Here is a 17,034-nt window from a genome sequence, read left to right on the forward strand (position 1 = left end):
ATGTCTTCTGGGAAAGGTAGAAAGAGTAAAGAAAGATGAAAAGCAGAAAAATAACAGTATCCTGACATAGCTTTGCATTGAAGAATTTCCTATGTCCTTTGGCTATCTGTGCTGACCTAGCAAAGAAATTAGCTCCATGAGAGTAATTTTTTCCTTCCAGTCCATGTAGATCTTTTGGCCTTGGCATTATTGGTGAAACACATGATATGATATGGTAGCTTTGCAATTTTGGTGATATTTGATATTATGCATTTTACCTGTTCTCTTCTTGCATCATGTGTCATATTCAAACTGATGGCCATCAGGCTGTTTGCAGTACTTGAATGCCATGAAGTGGAGTCTTTTCATTCTGTGTCTTTGAATCCTGTATACATTTGTTCTGTTGTTGCTGCTTCAGTTACTTATAATACTACAAGTTTTCCTTTTTACTGAGCTTTTTCATTACAGGTAGATTGCTTAGAGCAATAAAAGGAGACTTAAAATACTGCCATTGGAGAATCATGGCTGACAGTTTTTTCTGCAGTTAACACCTTCATTGTTCCTACGCTTTTGCTCTGTACTTTGAATACAGAAACTTAATGAATTGTAAAGTCTAAACCTGATTGCTTCAACCTTATGTCAGTAGTTCTGGTACTAAAGTGATACTATTCGTTGTCCTTGCTAGTGGTAGTTATTTGTTTGTTTGTTTCCAACCACTGTCAGTTCCTCTCTTGGCAGCACATGATGTTCTTCTATTTTGTAATACACCTACCTGCTGGAAAACAGGAAAAATGTCTGAAGGGGACTATCTGGAGGCAAATTGTGCATACTCTGGTTCCTCAACTGTAAAATTTATGTTTGAAGGGGAAGAGGAGAAAAGATAACTCGCTTCTCTGAGATCAAACCTTTTCTGATTTTGAAAACAAAAAAAAAGAAGATTCTTCTTTAGTTGCTTATTTGGGGACTTCAGAAAATTAATTGAAGCTTTGCCCCTGGTGTCATTTTAGAAAAAATTTATTCTGTTATATAAATATAACATTTATATGTTCTGTATTAGCATATTGTGTGAAATCATTGGACAAATACAGCAATATCCCCACTTGGTGATGTAAATTGATTATTTATTTTGTGTGGGTGTCTTTATTTTTCCCCTGCTATCTCAGACAACTTTATTAACAATTGTAACAAGAAAAAAGTTTAAAGTGCCTCTTAGAGCTGCTCTTTACATCATGAATTGAGGTGCCCAAAAGAGAAAGAGTTGTTGGTTTTTTTTAAATGGTAGTGAAATAAAAACATTGCTTACTATATAAAATATATAGTGAAAAATCACAAAACTTGTCAAGAAACAATGAAACTTAAAGAAGTGTGCTATGTGTGAGTGCTTCTGTTCATCAGCCTTCTTTCATATTCTTTTTATTATGGTAGCTTGTGTGGTGGAGTTGTTTTGTGTCTTTTTTTTTTTTTTCAGATGTAACATATATATAAAATTTGCAAAATTATGATGTCCTGGCACATCAAAACATTATAAAGACTACTTGTTAAGTGTAAATTATCTCATTTGCTTAGTTATATTTTTATACTTATAAAAACATAAGAAGCTTTGTAAGCACATACTAGTGGGATTCTCAGTGGATGAAGTCTTATGCCAATGTCACGAAGAACCAAAGTCATACTTTAATCTCTTTAAGAGTATGAAATGCTTGTTTTCTTGTTTCTCCAACCAAAAAACCCAAAAAGGCAGGGGATCAATTTAAAATGGGTCAAGGCTATGTATGCAGCATCTTTTGTTGCATTCTCTAAAGTTGGCAAACTTCCCAAAGTCCATTCACCATTGATCTTATGTATATGCAAGCCAGTCCACAGCCACATCCATGTTAGTTTGTCAAAGACAGTAATTCTATCAGTGTAAGTAACCATGTTAAATTGACAGAGAGATAGTGTACAAACTATGAACTATAATGAAATCATTAAATCACCCTTGGCCTGTTTCCTTGTCTACAAAGATGCTGACCAATATGAACCATTGCTATGCCAAGGCAGACTAGCATGTTGGTTTCTAGATCTTGAGCAGTGATTTTATACCCAGCATTTAAGGCAGATATTAACATACATTAACATTTTTTAAAATCAATATCTTGCTAAAGAAGACTATCACATACAAGGACACTTCTGAAGCTACCAAACTGATCATATCTTACTCGTGTTTTCCTACCTCAGGCAGTACTGGTGGTGCAGGTTAACCCTAGAAGGCAGCTAAGCCCCACACAGCTGCTCTCTCACTGCCCACACTGGGATGGGGAAGAGAATCAGAAGCAAACTCGTGGGTTGAGATAAAGGCAGTTTAATAGGAAAAGCAAAAGCTGCATGCACAAGCAAAGCAAAATACAGAATTCATTCACTACTTCCCATCAGCTGACAGATGTTTAGCCATTTCCAGGGAAGCAGGGTAGTAAGTTGGAGTCTTCAGAAATAAAACCAAAAAACTTCTTCAGTGATGTAGCTATTTACCTACTTACTTGCTATAGAACTATGCTATAGAACAGTCGCTTTAATTCACATATTCTGTACTGACCCTTCCTGGTGCTAAAGAAGGAAGTAGGCTCTTAAACTTCAGCACAGTTTTGTTTTAGAAAGCCACTTAATGTTCTGTGAGTAAGGTATAACTCACAACTGAAGAAGCATGAACCTTCCTGTCATGAGTAATATTGATGTCTATTAAATGTGATTGTTGAACTTCCTAGTGGAGACTAACTCATTTTACATCATCATCCCTTAAAAAAATTCATGACAGACTACACTTTTTAATACTGCACTGAGTAATAAATGCTTTAAGTAGAAAAATGCACTGCAAAAAATCAGCATCTGTCTGATTATTATTTTTGGACAATAGCTTTTATGCTATTTTTAAAAGAAATATTTATGGAGAATTTCCCAGAATCTTCAGTGCAAATTTTAATGTTCTTATTGCTAGTATATTAGGCCCAAGAAGAAAGATAATGATTATTAATTCTTGGCAACTAGTTTATAAATACATCTGAATAGAATATCGCACAATATTGTTAACAAACTGTAGAAGAAATTATACCTTTTCTGCAAGACAGAATAATGCAGAAATACAATCAAAATAACAAATGCTTTCACTTTTTGCAGATATTCAGAGTATCAGAGGTCTTGCAGTGGATTGGATATCACGTAATTTATATTGGATTAGCTCAGAATTTGATGAAACACAAATTAATGTGGCACGTTTAGACGGTTCTTTGAAAACCTCAATCATCCATGGAATCGATAAACCCCAGTGTCTTGCAGTTCACCCAGTAAAAGGGTAAGACTTCTGCTGTTTTAATAAGTAAACTACAGTAAAGCTCATCAGAAGATTTCGCCTTCGTTCAGATTTTCAGTTTTCCCATTCTATTTTTTCAAAAACGTAAATACATGCATTTGAAAGATTTTGCTGAGAATTTCTTAACTGAATACTGCTTTCCTACCAAAGCTTGTTGTTGATTAGATCATGTAATCATTAGTTGTATGTTTTGCCTGCGTCTAAATTTACAAATGTTTTCACTACTGCTGGATGAAAAATACAGTGTACACAAAGCAACATTTTAAATATGTTCATCATCTTCTTCAGTAAGCTCTACTGGACGGATGGTAACACAATTAACATGGCAAACATGGATGGCAGCAACAGCAAAATACTCTTTCAGAATCAAAAAGATCCTGTTGGTAAATATATTTTTCCTGTTTCTTTTTTATTTGATAGTGCTTCATTATGGACATTATCTTGAAAAGCTATTTAAGTATACCATGAGTTTTCGTATACTATATATGAAGTATACCAAGTATTTGTATATTGAAGTATACTAAGTATTTTTCATATACTATGTAACAGTTATAAGAACAGGCATAAGGACATGAAAAACACTGATGTACTTCTGTGTTTCACAGTCTTTTTGGCCCATTCTAATTGAAATCTACTGCAGTGGGTTAAGTATAGTATTATTAATGTCTAGGATTACTGAAGGTGAAGGAGAACCCATCTGTATTTCTCAATCTTTAGATCATGGGTAAAAAAAAAATGTAGGGAGCAGGGGTTTAATACATTATGGATATATGTGAGAGGATACTTTGACTGGAAATGTAGAACCTTTCTCACCAGAATCCCAGCTGCATGACCAAAAGGTAATTTGGCTATTAATTTTTCACATACATAAAAGAGCAACAGTTGAAGCATACATTTCGTATAATGACTTAGCCTCAGTTTTAGTATTTGAGAATTAATAAAGTTGATGATAAATTCTGGCAATTTCTGGAAAAAAAAAAATGCTCTTTCTATATCTGCTATTTATTTATTTTTGGTTCAGGTCTCTTTTTGTAATTTTACTTTTTAAAGTGGATACCATCAATTGTTGTTGCCTTATTAATGGCACATCAGTAAAGTGATTACATTTTAAACCATTTTAGTGTTTTGTAACTGAATGTATTAGGCAAGCAGAAGTAAACATGACTTAATTCAATAAATTTGACATAAGAGCAACACAACATGCATTTTAGACCATAAATTCAAAGAATTTTGTATACATTATTTGGTGACTTTTATTGCTGATTTGATTTTTCTATCTGTCCACTTAAAGAGACAGTTATCTATTATTCTGAAGAAAAAAGCATGGTAAATCCACTACTTCTAAGGTGAAGCATAAGCACATTTGATAATATTACAACAATATTAAGAAGTAAGGCTGTGTGCAATATTTTGCACTGAATATGCTGTGATCATAGGTCACAAGGTCCTAAATTGCAGTCCTTATGGTTTCTGTCATTGAATTTGTTCTGAGTAGCAGTAAAGCCACTGAACCAAATACATGGTAGAACGGTAAGTACTCCTTTTTTTTCTATATCAGTACTGTCAAAGGCTGCATGTGCAAATCCATGTGGGTTTTGTGACCGCTTATTTTCATGGACATGCATAGTCCCACTGGTATCAGATGGACTATTCATGAAGTTAAACATTCCTGTAAGCGTCATTCAAATGACAATTGTGACATAAGTTTTTTTTACTTCACCACAGAGCTGCAAGTGAGACAATTTGTCGTCTTTCTGGAGTGTTGGATTAATTTTTATCACCTTCAAGATCTGATAAGAATTACTTGAAATAGGTTATATTCCAGATTGAAGGTTCTTATTGCATAATAATGAGACCTATCACATAATAAGAAGACCATAGAGATTTAATTGTTTTTCCCTTCTTCATGGCAGTCTGAAAGCATGCTAAGTCATAAAGTATATAAAGTGTAGAGTATGTAGTATGTAAAGAGTGTAGAGATACATATGTGTATGTACGTAAAGGAGAAATAAACTTGTACCTGTCTATTGCTGAAAAACTTTTTAATTGGTAGATGTCTTGACTCAGTTTTATTGTCAGGATGGACATGAAAACAGATTCTGTTGCATGTCTGAGGAAAAATGATCAGATACACTCTAGAAAAAAAACAAGTATTAAATTTCTAGTCTCAAACTCTTAAATTCAGATGTATGCAAAATGCCTGTTTTAATAGTTTAAATTATTCTTACCATTAATATAAGACTTTCCCATGCTAAGAACAAGAAAACATTGCTGAAGAGCCAGAGAACAACAGTCTTAAAACATTAATTTGATATTTCATTTTAACTGAGAAACTATCTTTCTCCATAAGTGAAACTCTAGTTCATGCAGTGCTAATTTCAAGTATTTGAGGAGCAAGGTGAATGATCTGAGTTAACAGGTGTATTACTGAAAAAGACAAATAAATGGCTTATTAGAGTTTGCTATCCTGATAATTGATGGAGTTTTAAGTTTTCTGAAGACAATTTCAGAATTTGAAGGATGAGGGAAAGTTTTCTAATCTGTAAGCTGAAGTATGCCGATGGATAGTTTTGTTTCTTTTTTATTTCTCAGTTTGAGTTCTGTCAAAAGATGGAGACTATTTCAATTAAAATATTTGCTATTAACACCAAGAGCATGTGGCTTGGAGGTTTTGGAAACCGACAATCTTAGGATGACAGATTGTCTCTTATTTTTTATCTTAACTAATACATACTAGATATGATTTACTAGTCCATTCTGCTCAAAGGCTAAAAGGCTCAAATATTGTCACACATAGATATGTTGAAAAAGGAGCTAGTCACTGGAGTTCCATTAAACTGCATTCTTAAGGATTCAGAATTAGTGCATAATTTTATACTTTGTGAGGCAGATCATTTGATCGTTGGTGTCTTGCACTTTTTTCAGTTAAGCATTTTTTTGTTATAAAACTCTAAAAATACAAACCGTGCATCCATTGGATTGTTTTTAAAGAAATGACTATTATTAAATCATATTGTATTCTTAGTAAGTTTTGAAATAGCTTGGACAAAGAACCTTTAAAAACATACTGGATCGCGCTCTCAGCTATATTCAAGGGACTCCATAACTGGAGGGGTTGGAGGGGCTTTTTAGGGTTTGTTTTTGGAGGTTGTGTATTTTTTTTAATAGAGTTCAATCCTTTCTTCTGAACAAACTTAAATTTTCTGTTTTACTCATGATTGTAGTGCAGCCTTATTTGCTGTTTTAGCTGTTCTTTCTATTTTCTTGGCTAACTCTCTACTTGAATATCCCTTGCTAATTTGTTCTTTCTTTTGAATATATAGTATAGACTACACACACAATTTTTGCAGGTGTGAACCAAAAATCTTCTTGCAACTGGCTCTTGAAATTTTAATCTCAAATTTATTTCGTTTGTTTAAAGGAAGTTATTTCTTAAGTATGTATGTACATTTAGCAGAGAAATAAACCTAAGGATTTCCTAATTCTAAACACTGTTTTCTCATCTGTAATCAGCCATAAACAGTTAAAAAACCTTCCTTAAGTCACTATGCTGTGAAATGTGAACAAAAATTCCAAACACTGTTCCTATAATTCATCTAAGCTGTAATACCAGTGTTCAACATTTAATTAATTTAGATATTAAGAATGAATCCCAACTTTAAGGAAACAGTGTGTTCCAATAACATTAAGCTTCCACTGCTTTTTAGAGAACATTTCCACAGGTAAAAATAAATTTAGAGGAACATGCAGAATTTAAACAATAAGTATATGAAAAATGGTATCAAAAGTCATTTCCTTGAACTTCAGGGATGCACTAAACTTGGTTTTCTGGTAGTGGAAGCTAAGATCTCATTACATATATGGCTTTAAGATTGGAACCTCTGTTTATGAATTACTGGAATAACCTTTGTTGTATACTTTTTTAATAGTAGCATATTTCTGGAAATTTGAGTAAGGAAATTGGAAAATGCATGTGAAAACAGTGATGGCCTAAGTCATGTTAATATTTTTTTTTAAACACAACAGAGTTCTCCAAGACCAATATTTTACAATCCAGATGTCCAGTTGACTTTGGTGTCTGGGATATAAGGTATAAGCCAGTCATCCATGGTAGAATGCATCATGAGTATCTTTGATGCTTATGGCTAGTAAGTCACCTATTTTCATTAGTAAAAACAGGACAATTCCTGAAAAACTCTAAATAAACATGTTCTACATTAGAAATAATATGTTTTCATAAAGGTTGGTAATAGGTGAAATAACACAACAGGAAAATACTTTGGGAAGAAAAATGTGGTAGACTTTGGTAGAAGGAGATAGGAATGTTATTTCTGTCAGTTGCTGCTGTGTAATTGGAATACCCATGTGTAGAAAAAACAGTTTAATATCTGAAGAAGTAGAAAACCTGACAAGATAACATTGTAATTGCTGTGTCGACTGCATTCACAGCAACCCCATAAATAGATCTGTCTAGGTGAAATCAGTGAACAGCAGACTGGTAGCAGTTAGGAGTTACAGAGAATAACAAATGTTATCCATCTCAGAGTAAGGAAGCCTTAATTCTTGCGTATTGCGTTTGTAACCCATAGCAAGGCTCATGCATATTTCCAGGAAAGTTTCCTGTGCTAGGCCTAAGTACTGCAAGTGCTGCTTGTCTCCAAGGTCTGTGGCACTCTTTTCACTTTGAGCAATACTTGTTGTACAAGCATGAAAACAAGTATGTGCAGAGAGATGCTGCAGGCTCCATCTCTCCTGAAGGCACTGCTTGGTATCCTTATCCTCTTGAGCATGTGTTGTTCTCTTCTGTGTGATACACTTGCAAAGAGGGGAAAAATATCAGGAACTGTAAAGGAACTTGGAAAGCTGTTTTTCAAAAACTTAGAAAGCAGACACCTTTTTGTCTACTGCGTCCAATGTGCATAAAGTAGTGGCATGATGCCAGCTGTAAGTACTGGAGCACACGGCACTGCTTTCTCTCACCAGGATTTTGAAAATAGATCTGGCTTTCTACAGAGAAGCAGTTTACAGGATGGAAGAAGAGTACTGTACAATATATAGAGGTTGACCTATGGAGTGAAATACAGTATTTTTTGGCAACTTACTGCAGAATACCTAACATGAGTTCTGGGAAAAGCCTAGTACCAAAGCGAATTATTATGGCATGTATTGTCACCATGCCAAATGTATTTCACTGTGGAAAATCTCCTGCTACAATTACTTGAACATTTTTAAAGGATTATAGAAGTCTGAAATACATTATCTCTTAGTTCTTTGCTCTGACTGCCAGAAAACTATATACTTTTTTCATGTAGCTGGTTATTTTGCAAGTATTTTCATTTCTACAATTCCTTTGCTTCTAACTCCAAAGAATTGATTGTGAAGTCAGTTCACTCTGAAGCGAAACTATAATTAATACTATATATTTATTGAGAATTAGTATTAGGGTTTGGTATTTCACCATTCTAAGCACAGGACTGCACGTAGGGAGAGAACAGGCTTTTTATAGTTCTGAATCACAAAAAGTAGTTTGTTTTCTAACTCTTGATATATTCATAACTTTAGAATATAAATGATGGCTTCTGGTTCACATTTACTAGTAGTTAATGACCTTGCTTAGGACCTCATTTCATTCAAGTAATTGTTCATTGCCAGATAATTCTCTTTCATCGGTCAGTCACTGATTGATTTCTGTAGATGCTGGAAGAAATAAAAGGCAGAAATCTTTTTAAAAGCATGGGTTTTTTTCACTATAAATGGCCAAGTTTGGTTTTCTCGATTGGTTTTTTTTTAAGTTTGAGTGGATGAGTGGATTGATAATGTTAATTGTGTGTATGCATATATATTTCTTAAATAGACTTTTATTATGAAAATAGCTTAACACTAAATGTATGTTATCTGTTCAAGCCACAGTTAAAGTTGTATACATTCATTACAGGTTTATCAATAGATTATGGGGACAACAAACTTTACTGGATCAGTTCAGGAAATGGAACCATAAATAGATGCAACTTGGATGGTGGTAATCTTGAAATAATAGAATCAATGAAAGAAGACTTAACAAAAGCCACAGCTTTAACCATTATGGGTAAGTCCCATGTTAATAACTTATTTTTAAAATGATTGGTAGCTAATTAATGAAATATCAAAAGTTTGGAGAAACTATTGTTGGTTTTATGTGTTTTTGTTTGTGAAAAAAGTATTTTGTATTTCATTGGACAGTTTACAATCTCTATTACAAGTATACAATTCTAAATAGTCTTGTATATGTATACACAGGATGAAGGTAACAGACTGATGGCTTATATTTACTGTAGTTACTTGTAAAGCATGTTGGAAGGACGTGTGTTATGCTCTTTATTACAAAGAATTATCTATGACTTGTTTCTTCTGCTGCTCACTTCTTTCTATTATCTTAGTTCAGAATAGCATGAGTTTGTTGGATTGGCTTGCACTTCATGAAGACTTCTTGGGGTTATGAACTGGTGATTGATGATTCGGATAAATTGATTTTGATTTTCAGATGTTTTAATATTCTGTGTATTAAACTGGTTTAAAAAAAAGTTGCTCTGCTTGTTATACTTTGCACATTAGAAATGTTTTAAATGTTCAAAAATATCTGAATTACAAAAAAAAAATAAAATCAAAAGAACAGTAACATAAGGAAAAATTCCTGAAAAGTTCAAGAAGTCTTTAAGTTGCAGATTACTGAATATTATGAGAATATTGCTTCGGTCTGACAGTTTCGCATATGCATCTTCAACTCTTGGCCCTTGCTGGAGCTAGGATACAATGTGTTAAATTCTAATCTGACTCAGAAATAGTATTTATATTATTCTACAGATAACTTTAGAGCTTTCCATATTTCTTCCATGCTTTGGTGACCTCTGTTCTGGTTCAATTAAAAATTATTTATATTTTTCTTGGATGTTAAAAAAAAAAAGTCAAGAGTTCATTTGATAAGTAGACTTTGTTGGGATATTTGATTTATCAACTTCCAGAGTCTTTATAAAGTATTTTATTTGATCGATTAATTATATAATGTACATATAGATGTTGTGCTTGTGAAAGTGATGCTAAATGAACTCCAAAGACTTTATGCACGTGGTGTAAATTAAGTCATATTTTAAAGTAGTAATTGCTAAAATAGTTTTATTAGACATATAGTTGGCCAGTATTGAATTCTAAATGCTGTCAAAATCTGTTGGAGAGGGGATGTTTTTATATATGCATTCATAAACAAAAGCAAGTTTTGTGTCAGAAGGAGTCATGAATGTTAATATAGACAAATTCTCTTTCATTGATTTGGTTGTGACTAGAAGTAGAATGAATAGATGACCTTTACTTCAGGGAGCTATTGGAAGTCTTTAATATGAGATGTTGTAAAGAGTATTTGTTCATACTGTCACAGAGGTGTCTATCGTATCAAGTCTTCATTTGTGATTCACAGGAGCTACAACAGTGATGATCCATCTGGGATATTGAATAAAGAGTTTATAGCTATTATTTAAAGAAGAGTGTTTCATGCTTGTTTGTGTGAAAGTAGTTGAATTTTTACAGGTGTGGAGATGCAATAATTTCTGCTGTGTAGTTTTAAACATATATATATATCTAATTCTCCTAGTTTGGGATGCTTTGGTTTTATGGGTGATGACAATTCTTCCTACTCAAAATCAGTAAACAAAACTTACAATGTGTTTGGGGTTTTGTGTTTGTTTTGCTTTTGAGTTTTGTCTTTCTTTTAGAGCCATAGTTGTGATAAACTGCAATATGACATTGCAGTATGATTCCATATATAAATCTGTTGTAGAAAATTGCAGACAAATATGGTTTTATAATCAGTACTGTATGTTCTGATTGAAAAACATGAAGAGTTTCTGTATTCATTTCTCCTGCATTTTTTTATATTGTGGAACATACTGTAGCATCATTAATGCCATCTATTTTCCTGAAGTGCTGGTGTCTTTATGTCAGCTTCTTATAGTCAGGCTTTCATACATGTAAAATGGATCAGAACAGAAAATCCAATGCAATACAAAGCAAGAGAAGAGATCTGTAATTGGTAAATGATCATAATATATAAATAGAATGAATGATTTGTTCTAATACAAGATTTAACATGATAGTTTGAAAATTTAGTACCCCTGTCGATCTGTTCGCCTACAAGTTTAATAGGAAGTTTTAGCAGGTGCATCACACTAATTACAATGTTTATTGCATCATATTTGATCCATTTCGTAAGTTTTTCTTCACTGCTTTTATCTAAAAACACAGTAAACACATAAAAAACCAACATGAGCCGGAACATTTCTTCTCTGTGTATGTACTAACGCCACAAATCATTTAGGTTCCACTCAGTGCTACAAATCCTGTAGGCTTCTGCTGTCATATGCATTTTTCTGTGTTTCGCGTTTAGTGTCACCCCAGGTAAAAACAGTATTTTGGACAGCTTATCTCTTTTGCTTCCTTATTTTAAGTATATAATCATGTTGTATTGTGGGTTATGTTTCCACTGGGGCAGAAAGAGGAGAGAGAGTTGGGTGTTTTGAATCACAGAATCATCTAGGTTGGAAAAGACCTTGAAGATCCTCCAGTCCAACCGTTAACCTAGCACTGACAGTTCCCAACTCCACCATATCCCTCAGCGCTGTGTTGACCCTACTCTTAAACCCCTCCAGGGATGGGGACTCCACCACCTCCCTGGGTAGCCCATTCCAACGCCTAACAACCCATTCTGTAAAGAAATGCTTCCTAATATCTAGTCTAAACTTTCCCTGGCACAACTTGAGGCCATTACCTCTTGTCCTATCACTTATTACTTGGTTCAAGAGACTCATCCCCAGCTCTCTGCACCCTCCCTTCAGGTAGTTGTAGAGGGCGATGAGGTCTCCTCTCAGCCTCCTCTTCTCCAGACTAACCCCCCCCAGTTCCCTCAGCCGCTCCTCGTACGACATGTGCTCCAGACCCTGCACCAGCTTCGTTGCCCTTCTCTGGACACGCTCGAGTAATTCAATGTCCTTTTTGTAGTGAGGGGCCCAAAACTGAACACAGTAATCTAGGTGCGGCCTCACCAGTGCTGAGTACAGGAGTAAGATCACTTCCCTGTCCCTGCTGGCCACGCTATTTCTGATGCAAGCCAGGATGCCATTGGCCTTCTTGGCCACCTGGGCACACTGCTGGCTCATGTTCAGCTGGCTGTCAATCAACACCCCCAGGTCCCTCTCTGACTGGCAGCTCTCCAGCCACTCCTCCCCAAGCCTGTAGCACTGCTGGGGGTTGTTGTGGCCGAAGTGCAGCACCCGGCATTTGGCCTTATTGAAACTCATGCAATTGGCCTTAGCCCATCGCTCCAGCCTGTCCAGGTCTCTCTGCAGAGCCTCCCTACCCTCGAGCAGATCAACACTCCCACCTAACTTGGTGTCATCTGCAAACTTACTGAGGGTACACTCGATCCCCTCGTCTAGATCATCAATAAAGATGTTAAACAAGAGTGGCCCCAAAACCGAGCCCTGGGGGACACCACTCGTGACCGGCTGCCAACTGGATTTAACTCCGTTCACCACAACTCTTTGGGCCCGGCCATCCAGCCAGTTTTTTACCCAGCAAAGTGTGCGATCATCCAAGCCTTGAGCAGCCAGTTTTGCCAGGAGAATGCTGTGGGAAATGGTGTCAAAGGCCTTACTGAAGTCAAGGTAAACTACATCCACAGCCTTTCCTTCATCCAATAAGCAGGTCGCCCTGTTTTAGAAGGAGATCAGGTTTGTCAGGCAGGACCTGCCTTTCATAAACCCATGCTGACTGGGCCTGATCATCTGGTTGTCCCGCATGTGTTGTATGATGGTACTCAGGATGAGCTGCTCCATCAACTTCCTGGGCACTGACGTCAAGCTGACAGGCCTGTAATTTCCCGGATCATCCTTCCGACCCTTCTTATAGATGGGTGTCACGCTGGCCAATTTCCAATCTGTTGGGACCTCCCCGGTCAGCCAGGACTTCTGGTAAATGATGGAAAGCCACTTGGCGAGCACCCCAAGCTCCCTTTGTACAGTAGTCTCACCAGGTCATGCATTGGTCAGTTATTGTTGATCATCAGAACCTTTATTGGTCTTCAGACCTACATTAATTACAGGTTTGTCAACGGATAATGGGGAGAACAAACTTTACTGGATTGGATCAGGAAATTCAGAGCTAAATCAAGTAAACAGTGGAGGGAGTGTTAGTGGATTGAGGGGACAGGGTAGTGTGATTTGAGACAGCCCTGGTTTCTATGCCACCCTCCCCCCCGGCAGGTGATGTCTTCTAGCAGCTCAGTCTTTCTTGCTTCTGAAAATTTTTTTTAACTCCTTGTGAAGCATTCCCTTACTAGCATCTTCCCCAGCATCAGTCTCCTTGTCAGACAGCATGAGTTCCCAGAGACACCCAAGGATAATCCAATATTCTGCAGGAAGAGCTAGCATCTTCTGTTCTTTGTCTGGATAGCCTTTTGCACAGAAAACTAGCAGACCTGACAGTTTCCAGTGGGTTTTGCTATATCTTATATTTTACATTCTGAAGATTTTTTCAGAACTATGAAAAACTAATGATGGACAGAGACTTGGCTCAAAACTGGCTGCTTTCTTGCTTTTGTAATCTCTGTGCTGTTCTTACATCTCTGTGTTATCAAGATCTTTGATTCTGTTAATTGTAAAATGGAAAAAGAAATTAGCAGCAGTTAGGCACTCCGTGGTTATGTACTGTGATACAAACTCAGTAAATAATGCTAGCTAAGTTAGTAAAGTTTTGGTTTGCATTTTAATATAGAGACAGATGCCACTCCCCTTCAGTACTACTCCTCAGTCTCCTCATTGTTTGTTCTTCATTGCTTTCAATCCCTCTATTTTAGTGTTGCAATTTAGCTGTTGTAAACTGTTTGGAAGTTACCACTACTGTTTCAGATGTTCAGATGTTGTTTAGTCCTTTCCAGGCTCTGTTTAACATTTTCCTACTATTATACCCTTTAGTGGGAGCATATAGAAGGTAATGATAAGACATGAAAAAATAATGTTACCAAACAAGTTGCTGTCAGAGCGACTCTGAAGTTTATCCTTGAGGGAAATGGAAACAAGTTATATAATTCGCATCTTTCTGTATTTCTTTTCTTTCATTTATTAGTTTTCTACTCAGTAATGTCAGTCATTTTTCTATTTCCATATGCTGAGCTCCAAAATTTTTAGTCTTTTGGTGCCAGCTCTTGCTACCTATTTTTGACCACGATATATATGGGAAGAAAACTATATTCCCCTTGAAAGTAAAGCATTTGAACATATACAAAATCACTACTTTTTCCATGCCCTTAAGCATACAAAAAATTATGTTTGTGGTTGCCATTCTGTATTACAAATATGTTGCTATAAATCCATGGTGAAGTCACATTTGCTTTTCCACTCTTCCCACTACTTCAAGTACACATTCACTGTGTGAAATGTCAGTGCATGAAACATGAGCCATTTTTAGTTAATTTGCCATTCAAAAATGCATGTGAAAACTTTGTTCAGTACGTCCCACTGTTTATTGTGTTGCATTTGGTCAACGATAGTTTTCTTCTGCTACTACGTTAGCTGGTCATTTTATTTTGCTCAGAAACCTCTGAAGTTTCTTCTGGTCTTTTAGAAGCTAATCTAATTCCCAGCACCCTGCGTAATTTTCAACACTTACTACTTGACACCATTTGCAAGTTGATAACAAATATAGCCACTGTTTTGGAAACTCAGGGCATTCCGTGTGAGAGACTCTCTGATTTTCTTATATGATACAGTGATACTCTTTTCAGTATTAAGTAAATGCTTCCTATACTTGTGTTAAGCTTTGAGTTTCATATATCACATTCAGTATCTGATTTTTAGCAGTTTTCCTGGTAGCCAGTGTCTGAGTGTGATCAAATTACATAGATGTATTTGGCATTCTGCATGAAGCATAATTTCCTGCCTTCCAAGTTACTTAATGAAAATGGTTCCTTGACTGAAAGTGAAACTGGTTGGAAATTTACCTTTGTGGTGAGAACTATATGTATTTCTCGATTGGTGAGCAGAGTCATTGTATAACAAGATTTGAATTACGAAGAAACTTGCAGCATTATCTGATTTATTTCCAAACTGATCTATTTTCTTGAATGGTATATGGCTCTGAATCATAAACTGAGCGGCGCTGAAAAAGTATTGATTAGTTACTGTAAGTTTGTAGCTGAGAAAAGAAGGATATTGAAGGCTTCTGTCAACAGTTTCGGTGGAGCTATTTGACTGGATTTTGTATCAGGTCCTCACAGAAATACAATTTACACAAAATCACGAAATTCAGCTCATTTCACTACAAAATACAAATGATGTGGATTGGGTAGATTGTAAAACGAGGATATCATTTTATGTGCATTGGTGATTTTTTAAATACTTGTGGTGGAACTTCAAAGGAAATACTCCATGATAATAAGCAGTAGCCTTTTCCTAGTTGTTGTTTACTAGTGTAAAACAGAGTAACTTCATGTAGTGAATGATTCTATATATAAGTGCTATTTCTGTTGAAATTTGTGTAAAAAAAAAAAAAAAAAAAAAGCTCAATCAGCAATACAACAAAATCAGACATATATAATAGCTTTTCAATGGGATTGCAGATATTAGAACAATGTTTTCTGAACACAAACTGTATTATCAAAGAATCAAAATAGACAGTAAAAATTACAGTATTTCATTTTAGACAGAAAATATGGGTTTGTATTACCAAAATATATTCATGCTGCCATTTACTTTCATCATGTGGTGAAAGGATATATTGGTTATTTGATTTTTGGTTTATCCTAAATAAAGTTTCCAAAATAACACCAGAAAACATTTCTAGTAACTGAAATGGTGGGAGCTATGACTTTGCTGGATGTAATTGCAAAGTGAAAGGGGCTGCTTAGATCAGGAAACTTCAAATACATACACCTTAATTTTCCAAGTCATCAGTCTTCTAATTGCCGTAACACCATTCATTACATTAGCATTAATATATGAAATATATCTAGGCAATTTGCCCAGTTCTAAGTACAGTACATAGTTGTCTTACATAAATACTCAAACCACCATTAATGAAAACTAATGGCCCATCAAAATTTGCATTCAGAGTACCGCTTGAAATCTCCAAAGGACTGTCCACAATGCTAGTATAGCAATTTTTGACATTTAAAATTGCTGTTTGCCAATATGTTGCTGCGCTTAATGTTAATTACCCAACAAAATGTATAAATACACCCATTTTAATGTATATTATAATCTGGTTTCAGCAACAAGATTGTAATTAGTGATCAAATGACACTCTTGTTAGCATAATCAAGCAAATAAATCATTTAACTTCAGTTTGATATTTAAAGGTTTCAAACAGCATTGTTTCTTCCCTAGTTTGTGAAAGCAAATTGTCTTTATGCTGAAGTCAGGTGATTCAGTAAAATCATCTACTATATTTTAAAATGCACATAGAAAGAGATTAATTAATCCGAATACTAGAAATTGCAGATGAGTTATCTACTGAGAATATATTAGTAATGCAGAGGGAAACAGTCCAAAACTCTGCTTAGAATTATAGTCAAAAATAGCTGTGGACACATTGGGGTTTTTTTGGTATGAGACTGTGTTGTGGTGTATATCGACCACCCAGCAGTTTCTAAACAATTGAAACCTGTATTATTTAGGTCATAGGGCATAACT

General features: G+C 35.4%; 1 protein-coding gene across 1 annotated transcript in view; it reads left to right on the forward strand.

Moving 5' to 3' along the window:
* The window catches only part of LRP1B (LDL receptor related protein 1B), a 750,913-nt gene that overhangs the window by 525,766 nt on the left and 208,113 nt on the right, over positions 1-17,034 (forward strand). The window contains exons 29-31 of the mRNA XM_074828545.1: positions 3,130-3,304; positions 3,611-3,705; positions 9,258-9,407. Of these exons, the coding sequence (XP_074684646.1) occupies positions 3,130-3,304; positions 3,611-3,705; positions 9,258-9,407 (420 nt within the window). The remainder of the gene's footprint in view (positions 1-3,129; positions 3,305-3,610; positions 3,706-9,257; positions 9,408-17,034) is intronic.

Source organism: Strix aluco, chromosome 6 (genome assembly GCF_031877795.1).
Source record: "Strix aluco isolate bStrAlu1 chromosome 6, bStrAlu1.hap1, whole genome shotgun sequence".
Classification (NCBI taxonomy): Eukaryota; Metazoa; Chordata; class Aves; order Strigiformes; family Strigidae; genus Strix; species Strix aluco.